At 41.4% G+C, this 13,304-nt stretch overlaps 1 protein-coding gene across 1 annotated transcript in view; it reads right to left on the bottom strand.

Moving 5' to 3' along the window:
- The window catches only part of LOC126239043 (protein sax-3-like), a 112,160-nt gene that overhangs the window by 33,701 nt on the left and 65,155 nt on the right, over positions 1-13,304 (bottom strand). The window contains exons 8-10 of the mRNA XM_049947869.1: positions 9,167-9,398; positions 7,919-8,034; positions 7,034-7,263 (exon numbers count right to left, since the gene is read on the bottom strand). Coding sequence (XP_049803826.1) covers positions 7,034-7,263; positions 7,919-8,034; positions 9,167-9,398 — 578 coding nt within the window. The remainder of the gene's footprint in view (positions 1-7,033; positions 7,264-7,918; positions 8,035-9,166; positions 9,399-13,304) is intronic.

Raw genomic sequence — 13,304 nt, 5'->3', positions numbered from 1 at the left:
GAAGAAGAAACCAAAAAGTTAATAGTAAATATGCCTTCAGAGGATGAACAAATAACAAAAAAATGGTTCAAATGGCTCTGAGCACTATGGGACTCAACTGCTGTGGTCATCAGTCCCCTAGAACTTAGAACTACTTAAAACTAACTAACCTAAGGACATCACACACACCCATGCCCGAGGCAGGATTCGAACCTGCGACCGTAGCAGCAGCGCAGCTCCGGACTGGAGCACCTAGAACCGCACGACCACCGCGGCCGGCACAAATAACAGCGAACCAGCACAGAAGACAATATCACCATGTAAAAAGACTGAGGAGGAAGCTGTACCAGAGTGGACAAAAGTTAAAAACAACAGATCATGACAAAGCCCCAGGCAGAAGTTAGTGTCCAAACAACATATGAACATTTTTTATGACCCAAACCACTGCAGAAGAAAACAACCAAGTAGTAGTCCAGGACCCCCAGGAGGTGAAAATCAGGTCAGAAATGAAAAGACTACAGCCTACTCTTCAAAGAACTAACCAAGCAAGAAACATACCTCTCATAGAACTGAATAATTCTTTATCTTTCCTATATCATAATGTACAGGGCTTAACCAGTAAGCTACATGAGCTAGAGGTTGTTTCAAATGGTTCATTGAAGGAAATTTCTATCTTACATATAACTGAACACTGGCTACAAGGAATACAAAAATGTGCAGTTGGGATTTCAGACTTCCAGGTGGTCAGTAGCTTTTGCAGGGAAACATGCAGAGGGGGTGGAACATGTGTATATGTAAGAATAGGTATTAAATCAAAGGAAATTAGGTTTAAAAATGTCTGCTGTATTGAAAAAGAATTTGAATATTGCTTATGTGAACTAACAGGTAGTAAAATTATAATCGCATGTCCCCATCTAGCAATTTTGAATTATTCTCTGAAAATTTGGAAAATCTTCTGAACTATGAAAACAGTCAGTCAAAATACATAATAGTGCTTAGGGATTTCAAAATTAATTTCAAGGACAACTGTAAAAAAGGCTAAAGCATGTTAATCTACTAAAAACATACAATATGGACATGTGTGTAGAAGATACCACCAGATACAGCAGCAAAAGTGAAAGTATTATAGACCAAATATTCATTGACAAATCAAAATGTGGCTCCAAATCTGAGGTATTGGATACAAGTTTCTCTGACCATCAATCAGTTAAATTGACTTTAGACAAATCTCATGAGAAAAGTGGCAACAGGAGACATATTGAGAGATGATTAATTAATAATGACAGCATTAGGATCTTTAAGCTAATGTTAAAAAATGATAACTGGGACGTGGAAAGCAATAGTTCTGTAGATGTAAAATTCAACAAGCTCTTGCCAAATTATAAATACTGCTATGATTTTTCGTTCCCTCTGAAGATAAACAAAAAATCAAATTCATGGATAACAAGTGAACTCTAAGAGTCATCAGAATGTCTCCAAATGCTATATAAGTGTTCAAAGCAAAATACTATCTTGAAACCATATGTCAAGTGTTATAGGAAAAAGCACAGGGAAGCTATAGTTGCTGCAAGAAGGAAGCACAATGATTCATATATCAGAAAGGATAACAACAAAATGAAATCTATGTAGATAATTATTAATAATAGTAGAGGCAAACATGACAGTGCAAGTAATAAAATCACTATAAAACACAAAAATGAAATTATTGATGATCCACTTCTAATAGCTGGTATATTTAATGATCATTATATTAATGTAGCCCAAAACCTGATCACCACTAAATACACTCCTGGAAATGGAAAAAAGAACACATTGACACCGGTGTGTCAGACCCACCATACTTGCTCCGGACACTGCGAGAGGGCTGTACAAGCAATGATCACACGCACGGCACAGCGGACACACCAGGAACTGCGGTGTTGGCCGTCGAATGGCGCTAGCTGCGCAGCATTTGTGCACCGCCGCCGTCAGTGTCAGCCAGTTTGCCGTGGCATACGGAGCTCCATCGCAGTCTTTAACACTGGTAGCATGCCGCGACAGCGTGGACGTGAACTGTATGTGCAGTTGACGGACTTTGAGCGAGGGCGTATAGTGGGCATGCGGGAGGCCGGGTGGACGTACCGCCGAATTGCTCAACACATGGGGCGTGAGGTCTCCACAGTACATCGATGTTGTCGCCAGTGGTCGGCGGAAGGTGCACGTGCCCGTCGACCTGGGACCGGACCGCAGCGATGCACGGATGCACGCCAAGACCGTAGGATCCTATGCAGTGCCGTAGGGGACCGCACCGCCACTTCCCAGCAAATTAGGGACACTGTTGCTCCTGGGGTATCGGCGAGGACCATTCGCAACCGTCTCCATGAAGCTGGGCTACGGTCCCGCACACCGTTAGGCCGTCTTCCGCTCACGCCCCAACATCGTGCAGCCCGCCTCCAGTGGTGTCGTGACAGGCGTGAATGGAGGGACGAATGGAGACGTGTCGTCTTCAGCGATGAGAGTCGCTTCTGCCTTGGTGCCAATGATGGTCGTATGCATGTTTGGCGCCGTGCAGGTGAGCGCCACAATCAGGACTGCATACGACCGAGGCACACAGGGCCAACACCCGGCATCATGGTGTGGGGAGCGATCTCCTACACTGGCCGTACACCACTGGTGATCGTCGAGGGGACACTGAATAGTGCACGGTACATCCAAACCGTCATCGAACCCATCGTTCTACCATTCCTAGACCGGCAAGGGAACTTGCTGTTCCAACAGGACAATGCACGTCCGCATGTATCCCGTGCCACCCAACGTGCTCTAGAAGGTGTAAGTCAACTACCCTGGCCAGCAAGATCTCCGGATCTGTCCCCCACTGAGCATGTTTGGGACTGGATGAAGCATCGTCTCACGCGGTCTGCACGTCCAGCACAAACGCTGGTCCAACTGAGGTGCCAGGTGGAAATGGCATGGCAAGCCGTTCCACAGGACTACATCCAGCATCTCTACGATCGTCTCCATGGGAGAATAGCAGCCTGCATTGCTGCGAAAGGTGGATATACACTGTACTAGTGCCGACATTGTGCATGCTCTGTTGCCTGTGTCTATGTGCCTGTGGTTCTGTCAGTGTGATCATGTGATGTATCTGACCCCAGGAATGTGTCAATAAAGTTTCCCCTTCCTGGGACAATGAATTCACGGTGTTCTTATTTCAGTTTCCAGGAGTGTATAATCCAAAGACAGAGGTAACAACTCCAATAATTGAAAGGACAATGTACCTGTATTCCATAACACCTAAAGAAGTACAAACGGCTATCAGCCAACTAAAGAGTAAAATGACCTGCAGATTTGATGGTATCCCTGACAAAACTATTAAATATGGTACCGATAATGTTGTCTCTCAACTTGTGGATATGATCAATGACTCCTTTGAAACTGGTGTGTTTCCAAGTAAACTTAAGCAGTCAACAGTAATACCAGTTTATTAGAGTGGTGACAAGTTTGACATTAAAAATTTCAGACCTCTATCATTATTATCTGTATTTTCAAAAATAATTGAAAGAATAATGTATGACAGATTGCTAGACTTCCTAAACAAAAATAAAATTCTTGTAAATGCACAGAATGGTTTTAGAAAAAGGAAAATCTACACAAAAAGCTCTCTTCAGTTTCCTAAAAGTTGTTTAAAAAGCTATTGAGGACAAAGAACTGATCTGTGGGTTGTTTTTGGACCTTTCCCAAGCGTTTGATCTTATAAATCATAATCTACTGTTGTTAAAACTGTATAATCATGGTGTCTGTGGTATTTCCTATGATTGGTTCAAGTCATATTTAACTGACAGGAAACAAAGAGTACAAATTTCTCAGGATGGAAATGTGTACCATTCTGAATATAAAAAAGTTAACTATGGGGTGCCCCAGGGCTCAGTAATGGGACCATTGTTATTCTTGACTTACCTCAACAGTTTTCAACAGCTGATACCATATTACTTGCTGATGATACCAGCTTCATTATAAAAGGGAAGAATGATTATGAGATGCAGCAAAAAATCAACAAAACAGCAGAAGTGGCAGAAAAATGGTTTAAAGGTAACTGTCTAGTGGTCAATAACAAGAAAACTGTATGGATGAACTTCAACCATATAAGGAACAAAAACAGGACCAATGTAAAATTCACATTATCAAATAGCCAAATTCAGCAAAAGACTCACATAAAATTTTTAGGTTTATGGGTGGATGAGCATCTAAGATGGGAAAAACATGTAGAAATGCTTAAAAAATTAAGCAAGTACTGTTACATATTAAGAGTGCTTAAAGATTGCTGCAATACTGAAACAGTGTTAAGTGCTTATTACGCATACATGCAAAGGCTACTGAAGTATGGAATAGTGTTCTGGGGAAATACCTCTTTTGCAAAGCAGTCTTTTAAGCTCCAAAAGAAAGCTTTAAGATTAATAAGTGATGTTGCTTATGGAACACAATGTAGAGGTATCTTTAAGGAATTAAAAATCATGACTTTACCATCTATATTTATATTTTAAAGCATATGCTTAATTAAAAACCATCACATTTCAGCTTTGAATAATGAAATCCACCATTATCAAACAAGGAACAGGGATGATTATCATAGGTATGTGCACAGAAAATCAATATATCAGGGCAGTGCTGTTTACAAACCAAAAATTCTGTACAGTGTATTGCCACATAGCATCAAAAAAATACCAAACTGTAATACATTTAAAAAAGTAACTAAGCAATCTACTAATAAACAACAGCTTCTACAGCATTAACGAATACATGGAATTTTTCTCAAACCTGTAGGTCTACTTCATACCTCTCTAAACAAAAATTCATAATTATCAACCATTCCTAGTTAAAACTGAACTTCTTTCATCCATGTATGTACATAATTATGCACCTAGCTTTTGTGCTGTATGTTACTATGCCTAGTTAACTAAAGTACTGGTATTTAATAGTTTTAGTAAAATCAACCAAGGGGTTCACAAGCTTTTCTTCTATCTGTATGTACATAAGCAAAATAATGTTTTTGTCATAAAGAAATGTTGATAGCAATGATAAGATTTTTCCATGCTGTAAATATGTAATATTTTATACTGTTCCATACTTTGACAAGTCCAATATCATCAATGTGATAACATGGACACTAAATAAATAAAAAATAAATAAATAAAAGCTTTTTGGAAATCAATAAATATTACATCTGTATGACTGCCCTGTTCCAAAGCTTTGATGTTTTTGGAACCCATCCTGGTTGGCACTGAGGTGGTCATTCTATTCAAGATACCGGTACCTCATTATGTTTGAGCCTGGAATATGTTCTAAGATTGTACAACAAATCAGTGTCAAGGATATTGGACGGACTTTTTTGGATCACTTCTTCTACCCTTCCTGCAGATGGGTATGACCTGTGTGTTTTTCCCTGAACTAGGCATGGGTTTTTGTTTGGGGAATCTATGATACATTACAGTTAGAGAAGGGGCTAACTCAGCCGCAACTTGCAGCCTCTTCACCAGCAAGACAACAACAAAATTTACTCTGCTTACCCTAATTGCATTATTATTAAAAAATCAAATTCAAAAACATAAGATTTTGTCATTGCAGTACTGAATACAATAACTATTAACATGGAATGTACGAGGGCGGTTCAGAAAGTAACCTCCGATTGGTCACAGTGCGGGTTGTGGGGGGAGTAGCGACGCCATCTGTGCGTTCACGCACTCAACAGGTCAGTCGGCATCAAGCCGTGGTCGAGTGAACGTCGTACCTGCGCTAGTTTAGTTTTTGTGGCAGTTTGAAATGTGTGCTGCAATAGAAAACCCCGCCAAATGTGAAGTGCGTGCTGTCATAAGGTTTTTTACAGCCAAAGGATATTCTGCAGCAGCTATTCATCGTGAGCTTTGTGCCGTGTACGGACCAAGAGTTATGAGTGAAGGAGTTGTCCGTGAATGGGTACGTTTATTTAAAAGTGGACGAGAAAACGTTCATGATGAAGAGAGGAGTGGTAGACCATCATTGGTGACTGACGAACTCGTTCAGACAGTTGATGCAAAAGTTCGTGAAAAATCGACGTTTCTCAATGTCGGAGTTGTCTACTGGTTTTCCACAGATTTCTAAGACTCTCTTGTACGAGATAGTGACAGCAAGATTGGGTTACCGTAAGTTCTGTGCACGATGAGTGCCCAAAATTCTTACCGACCACCACAAAACTCAAAGAATGGCCTCTGCATTAGACTTTCTGTCACGTTATGAGGACGAAGGAGAACCATTGTTAAACAGAATCGTGACCGGTGACGAAACCTGGATTAAGTACGTGAACCCTGAGACAAAAGAACAATCAAAGATGTGGGCACATTCAAATTCGCCTACCAAACCAAGAAAAGCCTCGCAAGATTTTTCTGCCAGAAAACTGATGGCAACGGTGTTTTGGGATGCCAAAGGGGTGTCGTTGGTTGAATTCATGGAATGTGGTACGACCATTAATCAAGACGTGTACTGTGAAACAATAAAAAAGTTACGATGGGCTATACAGAACAAACGCCGTGGTATGCTGACTTCCGGTATCGTTTTTTTGCACGATAACGCCCGTCCTCACTCTGCTCGCAGAACAACGGCCCTTCTTGAGTCCTTCCAGTGGGACGTTATCAACCATCCACCTTACAGCCAAGACCTGGCGCCAAGTGATTATCACCTCTTCATGCATTTGAAGAAATGGCTTGGGTCACAGCGGTTTGATGACGACGAAGAGCTCAAAGATGTGGTCACAGGCTGGCTCCAGGCACAAGCGGGTGATTTTTATGCAGAAGGAATTTCAAAGCTTGTGAAGAGATACGATATGTGCCTCAATCGCTATGGAGACTATGTAGAAAAATAGTGCAAAGATGTAGTTGTAAGATGTATATATTAAAATATTTTTATTTAACTTGGTGTATTTTTTTAAATCAACCGGAGGTTACTTTCTGAACGGCCCTCGTAAATGTGAGTGAAGTATGACTACCTCCACTTTATGTTGGAAAAAAGAAATTGTATAAAAGAAAGACATGATATAGAAAGTAACCTGTTATGGTGGTCTCTGAGCAGTAACCGTGAGGCAGGATCAAGTCTGAGAGTGGCTGGAGCACTGGCAGGCCCTGGACCAGCTCGGGTGACAGCGGATGCCTGGACAATGTACGTCACACCGGCAGTTAGGTTGGTCAGCAGCAGGGTGGGGCTCGTTGCACTCACTGTTACATTGCTGAGTACCCTTGAAGTATTGCTTTCAGCAGTTCCTCCTGTGCGTACCACAACCTGGAAGCAATTTTAAGTGATTACTAGTAATATAAAGGAAAATTCATTTGCACCAAATTGTCTTTTTAGTTCTGAAGTAACAACACACATAAATAGAATCAAAAAATACGCAAGACTGTCTTCATCATACTAAGAAACATATTTTTTTGCTCATTATCAACTTCCATGAGATAGCCTGAACATTATCAAGAAATGTGTCACCACAAATGCAGTGCAAAAAAGCTGAGGGCTTAAAAAAAAAGAAAACCAAGAGATTTGTCAATTTCATTATTTTTATCATGGCAGCAACAACAGCAACCGCTATGAAATTGTCCTGAATGAAATACAGCTCACAGTTGCACTAAATTATTATGTTTACTTTAAACCTTGACCATGGTTTCAGCTGAAACCATGGTCAAGGTTTAAAATAAACATAATTTAGTGCAACTGTGTGCTGTTTTTCATTTGAGACAATTTATCAATTTATTTGCATGTGTGATCTACATTATTATTTCCAGAGAGTTATGTTTTTAAGTGAATTACTTATCTGTAAATTTTAATTAGCATTCATTTGCCTGGAATACTATCTGTAAAATTATTTTACATTATGTACTGAACTAATGTAATTTCATTCAATGTGTAAAGCTGATCCTTTAACACAATATATGTGAAGTACCTGATAGCTTCTCAGAACACCATTGTGTGAGCTTGCAGGTGGTGGTTTCCACTTCAGGTATACTGCAGTGGCATTTAGCAGAGTAGCTTCTATTTGTGTTGGTGGTTCAGATGGAACTGTAAAGAGATTTTTTCGTTTAGCATAGTGAATTTGATTAACAGGCCAGCAATAAATAACATCATAATCTTTGCAATAATTACAAGGAAAACTTGTACTACTGGGTTTGCCAGGATACCTAGTTAAGCAGCAAGTTGATACTTTACTTGTACTTGTTAGGGATTACACTCCAAATTCTTCTGATATTTATTTTTTTTCTACCTGACTTTACACATAACACTGATGACCAATAGAGTTATGTGAGAATGACTCTTTAATTCCAGCAATTCAAGTTTCCTAAGCATCTCTATTACACCTTTGTTTCTGTTCATACCCTCCCATTATGATCACAGCAGTGAATCTCTGAATTCTTTGATATTCCTTCCAGCTTATTTGATAAGAACCCAAAACACTGCAGCACATTACACCAGACTCAAGTATGTGGCTCTTTTTATAGGTAAAGATAATCTGATTTTATAGCATTCTTTCTCCTTCCTGCATGTTTATACATGTGTTCCTAGTAGTATAAAAATCAAAGTCATCCTGTCTATTTCTACGATTGTTCAGTTGTGATATTTCCTTTGTAGTTAGAAGCCATAGATGAGGTCTGTTCAAAAAATTCCAGTACATTCGTAATTTTGCGCCAGGACCCATGCCTCCATCTTTGCTACCCTCCCTGTTTACCTTTCCCCTGTTGCTTCATAACCTGGGTTGTTAGTAACTAAATCCACTTTCCCTTCTTCCTCTTTTTTCCCCTCTCTCCTCCCTGACAAAGTAACAAAGTACCGAAAACTAGGATAAAAATTTTCTGTTCTGTTTTGTGTATCTATCGGCTGTACTGAGCTGAGGTAAGTACTGGCCAGCCCCTCTATCACTTTGTTAGTATTTATATATATTTCTGCCAAACATCTGATTGATAATGGATAAGTTTTATGTGACTGAAAACACAAATTTTACATTTGAATAAGGCTGGTTTTCCTTTATAATGCACAATTCTGGTTGAGCAAAATGGAATCTTGGATAAAATATCCTGGAAATTGCTTAATACTAACCAAAATTCATTAGGTTATCTCTTATAACAAAGCAAATGAAAATATTGGAATGTATGTATGCATACATGGTAGTCTAACATATCTAAAACAATTATCTTACCATCTTCCAGAGTGCGTACAGTTCTTGAGTTAGAAGGACGGCCATCAACAGTCTTGTAGAAGGGCACCAGGAAGAACTCGTAGCGTGTGTACTTTGCTAGGCCGGACACTTGGAAACCTGATGCTTCTCCAGCATGCAGCACTGTCAGCACATTGTAGGCTCCTGGCATGCGAACTCCATCCAGTGGTCTTGAGTATATGTAGAAGCCCTCAACAAACTCTGCACTCAAGATCTGTGGGGAAAGAATTTAAGCAATATGCATTAAATGCATATAATGGTTTGATTACACAATAGGATGATTAAAAAGGAAAAACATGGATTAGCGATAAAACTACACAAATAATCAGAATGAACAATATTATCTGGCTTAGATACTAAAAATCTGTCTGTTGGAAAAGAGAGCCACAATCATAACTGAATGCTGAAGTGCTTCTTTTGTATCATTCTACAGTAGCAACACACTATCTCTATGCTGAAATTGCACATATTCTACCAGGAGTTGCACATTTTCTGATACTGGCATTTCATTTCATTTATTTTTGTGATTCAGAGCCCCTATAAATGGATTACTACACAAAGGACTCACAAACCAGCAGCTTTAGCCAGTAAGTTTTTATCATACTAGACACACACACTTTGGCAAACATGAAGGAGCTACATACTAACTGATGATGTAATCTTGTAGAATGAACATGCCACTCAGCTGAAATAGGAAGCTGTTAATTTTCTGGGATATTGCAAACTGGGTGGCAATATTTGTAATCTGAACCAAACAATGAACAGCATATCAGAGTGAAATGTTGCTTTATCTTGTCCTTGAAAATGCCATGCTGCCACGCAAAGTCTCAGTCATGCCTGCACCCAGAACCCATGCACTATTTGCTCAAGGAACACATTATGCTATTCATTTCACCAAATATTAATTGTCTGACATTCCTTGGTGGGTGAGGGTTGACTTGCTGCACCACTGTTGTTAATAAATGTGGACTGCAAACCTCGATTTGACCCGAGAAACTGAGTTCAACTTGTCAGTGCCCGAGAGCCAATGAGTGTCAATCTGTAGCCGTTTGTTCTGCATTCAAAATGATTTTGAGATTTAACAATGAGACTGGAAAAGTATGCCACTGACAGTCAGTACATTCCATACAGCCTGTTACAGGGTAACCTACTGTTTAAAGTGGAATCTGAATCATGGTGGTACTCAGCATTTTTCACAGTAACAAACACTGGCAGGGCAAAATAAGCTATAAGAAACAAATAAAAATTCTCAGACTGAATGACTATCATACACTACACCCTTGGATTGGTAGTATGGCAGTAAACCTGTGAGTCACTGAACCATGGAATCATTTCCCACAACACATGTAGGTGTGATGTAATTCTATGCACCTTGCTGCACATGTCACAAATCTGAGATTGGTTGCAGCCAATTGATCTATTCCAAATTGACTGCCTCATTGTAACCTAAATTCTTTGTATTAAAAGTTGGTCACTACATAAAATTACTAGAAATTACCTATCCATTTCCTTATCAATCTTTTAATTTATCTGCTCTCTTTGTGTTCCACAGTTTTGTTTTGGTTTGGTTTTTAGAAATTATCCCCAGTTTTACCCAAACTTACTGGAAGTCACACTCACATCTTATTTGCAGTAGCTTCCATCAACTAAACATCCAAAGCCTGATATGACACTTTTTTGGAATGCCTATTGAATCAATTTATATCTTTCAATTGAAACAGGAGGTCAAAATACCTTGCTTCTAACAACTACATCATTTGAAAGGAAATATTTTAATTACAGTTAATTAATTGTAACATTGATAAAGGCATATAAGGAACTTTCACAATATTTAGCCTACATGAAATCCAATTGAAGTTTTGTAATCCTCTGATTGACTGGAATTGTTTGGTGTGCATCATGACAATATTGTTTTTGATCTTTATTTTGGCATTTTTCTGGCGATTTTTGTTTTTGTATGTTTTTAGCCCTTCAATCCCTTTCAGTCCTTCCATCAGATTGCCACATGCTATTGCATGATTCATCGCTATAAACATTGTTCGATTTGTGCTTTTACCAGTGGGGGGGGATGTCTTAGGGGGTTAGTATAATTATATATGTTACTACCTTGGACCGTGGCGTTACCCATGGTTAAACAGTTATTTACAAATAGATGTTAATGCCGAAACTCACTATTCACGCGTAAGCACCATCAGAAAAGCCATCCCTTGTTATATCTTTAAAAGTACATTATACACTCCTGGAAATGGAAAAAAGAACACATTGACACCGGTGTGTCAGACCCACCATACTTGCTCCGGACACTGCGAGAGGGCTGTACAAGCAATGATCACACGCACGGCACAGCGGACACACCAGGAACCGCGGTGTTGGCCGTCGAATGGCGCTAGCTGCGCAGCATTTGTGCACCGCCGCCGTCAGTGTCAGCCAGTTTGCCGTGGCATACGGAGCTCCATCGCAGTCTTTAACACTGGTAGCATGCCGCGACAGCGTGGACGTGAACTGTATGTGCAGTTGACGGACTTTGAGCGAGGGCGTATAGTGGGCATGCGGGAGGCCGGGTGGACGTACCGCCGAACTGCTCAACACGTGGGGCGTGAGGTCTCCACAGTACATCGATGTTGTCGCCAGTGGTCGGCGGAAGGTGCACGTGCCCGTCGACCTGGGACCGGACCGCAGCGACGCACGGATGCACGCCAAGACCGTAGGATCCTACGCAGTGCCGTAGGGGACCGCACCGCCACTTCCCAGCAAATTAGGGACACTGTTGCTCCTGGGGTATCGGCGAGGACCATTCGCAACTGTCTCCATGAAGCTGGGCTACGGTCCCGCACACCGTTAGGCCGTCTTCCGCTCACGCCCCAACATCGTGCAGCCCGCCTCCAGTGGTGTCGCGACAGGCGTGAATGGAGGGACGAATGGAGACGTGTCGTCGTCAGCGATGAGAGTCGCTTCTGCCTTGGTGCCAATGATGGTCGCATGCGTGTTTGGCGCCGTGCAGGTGAGCGCCACAATCAGGACTGCATACGACCGAGGCACACAGGGCCAACACCCGGCATCATGGTGTGGGGAGCGATCTCCTACACTGGCCGTACACCACTGGTGATCGTCGAGGGGACACTGAATAGTGCACGGTACATCCAAACTGTCATCGAACCCATCGTTCTACCATTCCTAGACCGGCAAGGGAACTTGCTGTTCCAACAGGACAATGCACGTCCGCATGTATCCCGTGCCACCCAACGTGCTCTAGAAGGTGTAAGTCAACTACCCTGGCCAGCAAGATCTCCGGATCTGTCCCCCATTGAGCATGTTTGGGACTGGATGAAGCGTCGTCTCATGCGGTCTGCACGTCCAGCACGAACGCTGGTCCAACTGAGGCGCCAGGTGGAAATGGCATGGCAAGCCGTTCCACAGGACTACATCCAGCATCTCTACGATCGTCTCCATGGGAGAATAGCAGCCTGCATTGCTGCGAAAGGTGGATATACACTGTACTAGTGCCGACATTGTGCATGCTCTGTTGCCTGTGTCTATGTGCCTGTGGTTCTGTCAGTGTGATCATGTGATGTATCTGACCCCAGGAATGTGTCAATAAAGTTTCCCCTTCCTGGGACAATGAATTCACGGTGTTCTTATTTCAATTTCCAGGAGTGTAGGTAAAGCTTATTTACAAAATCATCTACATACATGTATACGAGGGGAATTCAAAAAGTAAAGGCACATTTGTGAAAAGCTTCGATGATAGAAAACTGAAACGTGTTATTTTTCTGCATAACCTCCCTGGACTTCAATGCAGTTTTCCCAGCGTTTTACGAGTTTTTTTATTTCATCAGAAAATATGTTTATTGGTTGCATCTGTAACCAATTTTGCACTGCAGCAATGACGTCATCATCACTTTCAAATCTTCTTCCCCGTACTGCTTCCGTTAAGGGTCCAAACATGTGAAAATCGCTTGGAGCCAGGTCTGGACTGTATGGTGTATGTTCCAGCACCTCGAATCTCAACTCTTTTATTGCGTCGGCTGTCCGTTTGGCAGAATGTGGGCGAGCGTCATCTTGCTGCAGGATGACATCTCTTCACAGTTTTCCACGACGTTTGGATCTGATTGCAACCTGG

This window comes from Schistocerca nitens, chromosome 1, assembly GCF_023898315.1.
Source record: "Schistocerca nitens isolate TAMUIC-IGC-003100 chromosome 1, iqSchNite1.1, whole genome shotgun sequence".
NCBI classification, from domain to species: Eukaryota; Metazoa; Arthropoda; class Insecta; order Orthoptera; family Acrididae; genus Schistocerca; species Schistocerca nitens.
Note: the sequence above shows the minus strand (reverse complement) of the source record. Positions and strands in the feature narration are given on the sequence as shown.